This window comes from Stylophora pistillata, chromosome 2 (assembly GCF_964205215.1).
Source record: "Stylophora pistillata chromosome 2, jaStyPist1.2, whole genome shotgun sequence".
NCBI lineage: Eukaryota > Metazoa > Cnidaria > Anthozoa > Scleractinia > Pocilloporidae > Stylophora > Stylophora pistillata.
The window spans coordinates 39,227,378-39,233,014 of NC_142520.1; the positions used below are offsets into that span (position 1 = coordinate 39,227,378).

The window sequence follows — 5,637 nt, forward strand, 5'->3', positions numbered from 1 at the left end:
TTGCGAATTATTGACATTTGTGACAGGGTGTACGCGTGAATAAATATTTGACTGATCTGCATTTAGTGGGTTTTGACTGTTTTTCAACTGGCGCGCGGAAGAAAATTTAGTGGTGAACAATAAAGAAAATAGAGTGTTTATGTCTCAGAGCTATCGGTCTGATAGTTGCCCCTTGGAAATTTGATGTTCTTAAAACTAGCATATTTGCCCTCGAAGCTTCGCTTCGGGGGCAAATATTTGTTTTAAGAACATCAAATTTCCGCGGGCAAATATCAGCTGATAGTTCCTCGACAGAAATACTCTCTTGTTTAAATAGAGAAAAAGGTACAGTAGCCTGCTTGCAGGCGGTATTATGTGTTTTCAAGTGCGAGACTTAAGGTTACTTCCCACCTTCAGAGGCCGAAAAATTCTTTTTTTCTTTTATTGGACTAGATTGAAGTTAGACATTTTACCTAACGTTTACAAAAAAAGATTTAAACTCTCAAAAAGCGTCCGACTTATTTAGCAAAATGTATTTCCAAATAAAAGTTAATAAATCAGGAGGGTATCAAAATCTCGTAAATGGCGAACCCCTAGCTGACTATTCGTGACAATTTCATGTTGTTTGCATATTCTGTTTACATAGCGCACTTGACAAAATTCACACGTGAAAGTTCTCTGCTAGTGGAAAGTCTTTTCTCATGGATGAAAAACAGAAATCAGAATTAGAGAGGAGTCCCTGGGCAAAGTAAAAAGAAAAAAAAACAAGCCCAAAGAGGAGAGAAATGACACCATTTTGTCAGGGAAAAACACCAGTCCTGGCACTCCTCTCCACGCTGGCATCCAAATTACGAACAAAGAGGTCGTCATCAAATCTATACTTGCCATACATAAGATTTAACACGAAGTTTCCTTTCAAAATAAGTAAGTACCGATCTTGATACAGAACGGGTCAAAACATAGCCAATCGCCTCGAATCGTATGAAAGCTTATGCAATCATGAATAAACCTACCCGAGGGAGCTCATTTCAGCGATAAGGGTATTACTTAAGCTGTCTGCCGATTCGCTGTTTTGCTCTTTAACAGTTTCTTCAGCTTCGCCTTTTTTGCCGTGGGTTGTTTTCTTTGCCAATTTTGCTCATTACTCATTGTGCAACAGAGCGAGATAAAAAAAACGTGACTGCTATGCGACACTTTTCAGGGGAGTATCTTGATACATTGTCATTGACGTCAGGAGGTCCCGTCTTCCCATTGGTTCGCAGTTTCAGGAGGCGAGATAATCTCTTGGTGTGGCGCAAGTTGTTTATAAACCTTTAGGAGCTAAAATCTCGCATTTGATTTTGAGAGGAATACATCCACTTTGAGCGAATTTATAGATTTGACCGATGTTCGTGAAATTTTGCCAAAACATTCCAATGACAAATGAAAGTGTGTTAGGAAATTTTGATTTTTGATATATTTTTCACGTGTCTATTTACGCAAAACGTTTCACATATTTTACGCTACTCTAACTTTAGATGCGGATTTCTAGACAACCAATCGAAATGTCGGAAAAGCCTGACACAATTTTGTTGATTGATACCTTGTGAATAAGACTGTGTGGCCATTTTGCTCGTGCAGCGAGATCCGATACCCGATGAATTCAATAGAAGGACCCTCGGTCGTTTTACGCCTTACCGGCTCCCGATACTCCCTAAATGATTAAATCGCCTAAATTATATTCTTATCGTAAAGCTTTCTTTCGATGCATAGTTTGTTAGGGTTTTCTTGAAACTAGCGCGCGTACGAATTCTTTTCCCAAAGAGCACCCGCGAAGGTGGGAAGTAAACTTAACGCGGCGAATATTCGGTCGCCATCAAGTTGAACGGGTAGAAGACCTGGGACGAGTGACAAAGGAGGGGGAGAGGGAAACGGGAGAAAAGTCACCTGCCCGAAAACTCGTGATTTCTTACGATCCGTCCCCCTACACATTGCATGACATCCCGAAATGTCACGCATTCTTGACGGCCAATCAAATGGAATGAAATTTAACTTTCTGTCTAAAACTGACGTGGAGCGATCACGGATGGAATGTCGCAGTGATACACCAAATGATAAAAGCAATAAAAAAGTTCAAATCAAGGGAAAACTTAGAAAACAAAGAATGTAGAATTGCAAACTGCAGGCTGGTCTTCCGATACTGGAAACAAATTACGTTTCAACGGAAAATTTATTTCTGTAGTGGACTTAGTTAGTTAGCGCATTTATGTGACTTATCCGACAGAATATTTGCCATTGCATTATTTTCATGTTGATTTACGAGATAAATGTAAATTCAATATTGTCCTCCAACCCTTTAAAAGCTAAGCCTCCTAAAGCACCCATCAAGCTATAGCCTTGAAAATGCAGTGTTGTTTTCGTGGGCCTTTTTTTGCTGCAATAATTATTCTGCGTCTTATTTAGAGTCAAACGCGCGCAGAAGTAAAGGCAGGCGGGGATTTCAGAGAGGTTTTGCGAACAATCTACGGCCGTAAAAGGATTTTATCTTGCGTTGTAGTATAAATCACTAGGTTGTCAGCAAACCATCTCAAATTGTTAAACAACGTAGGGGGGGGGGGGGGAGTTCAGATGAGAGCAATCTTAAACCGACCGAAGATAGACGCGACCTTCAAAATTTGCCCAACTTTTATTCAATCTGTCTTAAAAGACCTGGAATACATTGATCCCTTAATCGAAACAAAGAAAGGAATACATTTTTGAGGTAAAAACTTGATTTATAATCTTAACCCCTCATTTACTCGATACGCTTTTGGGCGCTTGGAAGCTTTTAAGCTTAGAAAACGCCTAATCAGAACAAGCTGCGCTCCAGCAAAAAAGACAAAAACCACAGACACGCTTGCGACGACGAACAGTTTTCTTTTTGTCGAAACATTGTTGCTTGAAATGAATCTCCAAGCCCACTTTGCATTGCTTCATTTTGGTCAGACCTTTGGCATCTATTTCTTTGTTGATCTTTTTCACCATTTCGTTATTGAATACACCTATAACAAAACAAGTAAGACAACAGTGAGCTTTTTATCTTTAGTGTAATAATTTCAAGATTTCCTCATTTTGTGACTGGTTTACAGCTTGTATATGTACTGTTCATTTCGAACTTTTTTTTACCTCTGATTAATTTTTGCCGCGAATTAAGAAATTTCTTTTATAGTACACGTCTGAAAGGTCTTGTACATTCCCCACACTCAAATTTAAACGGTGACAAATAAAAACAGTTATGCTCGTTATTGAGGACAGCTTTTAAGAATTATACTCATTCACCTGGCAGTAAGTTTTTCAGCTCTTGATCAATCTCCCTCAACCGTGCGCGTGAACACTCAACAATCTTGTAAAACAAGAAAGACCTCTCTGTGCCTTTTTTGCCGCTACCAGGCTCGCTCACCATCTTGTCGACGACTTCTTTCTTGTAGCCATGACTCTCGAGGTTCGCTTCTCTTAAAAGTTTAAGTAACCTCTCTTCAGGTACTTGATATTTGGGATTGAAAACTTTCACATTCAGAGTTTCTTTAGTTGTGCATTCTGCTTGGAGATAAAACAAATAGGAAGTCAGTTAGATATCGCTCTTTACATGCGCAAAAGTCACGATGAACGGTAACTGCTTTCAGGGGAAGTTTTTGACTCAGTTGAGATCCCTAATAAAGAATTTTTAGGGTAAGATAGAAATACTTACCAACAACGATGAACTGAAGGAAAAGTACGCCTGCGAGGATTGAGAGTAACTCGGTAAATATCTTCATCTCGAATTCGGCTCCTTTTCACTGATTTTAAACCTCTGGCTTTGCTGGCTTTGCTGCGAGACAAAATGGATGCCAACGCAAGCTGTGCCTTTTTGTAGCCACGTCTACGAGAAATACAGAGCTACGATGAATATTGATCTCCGTAACATGAAAAGCTTCGAATTTGAAGCAGCCTCGAGGTGAACTCTTCTTTGTTTGTGAGAAGGTCGAATTTTTAGCGCGCAGAATTTTTAAACGAAGATTGGTTGCTGAAATCAAAAATCGTTTCGTAAGAACGTAAGAAAAAAGGCGCCTGTAGTCTCAATAGGGGTGTGCAAAACTTGAAAACAAAAACGATCGCAAGAGTTACGGTTTTCAGCATGTCATCGAAAACCTTATTTTATTCTAAAATGATACTGAAAAACATGTTAACGCCACTTGTCAATGATTATAGTCCCTAGCTTGCAATGAACTCTGACGACTTATGACAAGTAAAAACATTGCATTTTAATCCTTATGATGAAATCACTTTGTCTAGAGAAGTGAGCACCCGCGAAGGTGGGAAGTAAACTTAACGCGGCGAATATTCGGTCCCCATCAAGTTGCACCCGATTCGCCTTTAATCTACCGCTTATAAGCGAATCTAATTATTCTCAAATTACCGCATACATGCTGATAAAGTAGGACCTATTTAACTACCGAGATTAGATTACCGAGAACAAAATAAAGGCCAAAACAAAACAAAACAAAGGAAAACAAAACAAAGGAAAACAAAACAAAGGAAATGATTTCAGAATGTTTTTCTGTTCTTCAGTAATCTTTACGCGTGGAATTTTATCCATGATCTCTTTTTACCAGATGTAAAAGCGATGAATTTTCCTCTTTCGCTTGAACCTTGCCACACGTCAAGTGCGACTGCGATACCGAAGACATTCTGAAATCATTTCCTTTGTTTTGTTTTCCTTTGTTTTGTTTTGTTTTGGCCTTTGTTTTGTTCTCGGTAATCTAATCTCGGTAGGTAAATAGGTCCTACTTTATCAGCATGTATGCGGTAATTTGAGAATAATTAGATTCGCTTATAAGCGGTAGATTAAAGGCGAATCGGGTGGAATCGGGTGCAAGTTGAACGGATAGAAGACCTGGGACGAGTGACAAAGGAGGGGGAGAGGGGAACGGGAGAAAAGTCACCTGCCCGAAAACTCGTGATTTCTTACTATCCGTCCCCCTACACATTGCATGACATCCCGAAATGTCACGCATTCTTGACGGCCAATCAAATGGAATGAAATTTAACTTTCTGTCTAAAACTGACGTGGAGCGATCACGGATGGAATGTCGCAGTGATACACAAAATGATAAAAGCAATAAAAAATTTTAAATCAAGGGAAAACTTAGAAAACAAAGAATGTAGAATTGCAAACTGCAGGCTGGTCTTCCGATACTGGAAACAAATTACGTTTCAACGGAAAATTTATTTCTGTAGTGGACTTAGTTAGTTGGCGCATTTATGTGACTTATCCGACAGAATATTTGCCATTGCATTATTTTCATGTTGATTTACGAGATAAATGTAAATTCAATATTGTCCTCCAACCCTTTAAAAGCTAAGCCTCCTAAAGCACCCATCAAGCTATAGCCTTGAAAATGCAGTGTTGCTTTCGTGGGCCTCTTTTTGCTGCAATAATTATTCTGCGTCTTATTTAGTCAAACGCGCGCAGAAGTAAAGGCGGGCGGGGATTCCAGAGAGGTTATGCGAACAATCTACGGCCGCAAAAGGATTTTATCTTGCGTTGTAGTATAAATCACTAGGTTGTCAGCAAACCATCTCACATTGTTAAACAACGTAGGGGGGGGGGGGGGAGTTCAGATGAGAGCAATCTTAAACCGACCGAAGATAGACGCGACC

General features: G+C 39.6%; 1 protein-coding gene across 2 annotated transcripts; it reads right to left on the bottom strand.

The window, feature by feature from the left end:
• Positions 1–2,625: 2,625 nt before the first annotated feature.
• On the bottom strand, positions 2,626–3,856 carry LOC148739441 (uncharacterized). 2 transcript variants are annotated; one of them, XM_088751247.1, is made up of 3 exons: positions 3,686–3,856; positions 3,277–3,537; positions 2,626–2,999 (listed from the first exon to the last, which is right to left on the bottom strand). In XM_088751247.1, exons 1-3 carry the CDS (start codon positions 3,750–3,752, stop codon positions 2,803–2,805), a joined length of 525 nt encoding a protein of 174 aa, XP_088607373.1. In that variant the 5' UTR covers positions 3,753–3,856; the 3' UTR covers positions 2,626–2,802. The 2 variants fall into 2 exon arrangements, with proteins under 2 accessions (XP_088607373.1, XP_088607374.1); XM_088751248.1 differs by having other exon boundaries at positions 3,277–3,534; positions 3,686–3,853.
• Between the last annotated feature and the right edge of the window lie 1,781 nt (positions 3,857–5,637).

Bases quoted from the DNA above. Each gene is read 5' to 3' on its own strand.
- LOC148739441 (XM_088751247.1), bottom strand. From the start codon at position 3,752: ATGAAGATATTTACCGAGTTACTCTCAATCCTCGCAGGCGTACTTTTC. The intron at 3,538-3,685 runs GTAAGTATTTCT...TTTATCTCCAAG, and splicing joins CCTTCAGTTCATCGTTGTTG to CAGAATGCACAACTAAAGAA. The intron at 3,000-3,276 runs GTGAATGAGTAT...GTTTTGTTATAG, and splicing joins GCTGAAAAACTTACTGCCAG to GTGTATTCAATAACGAAATG.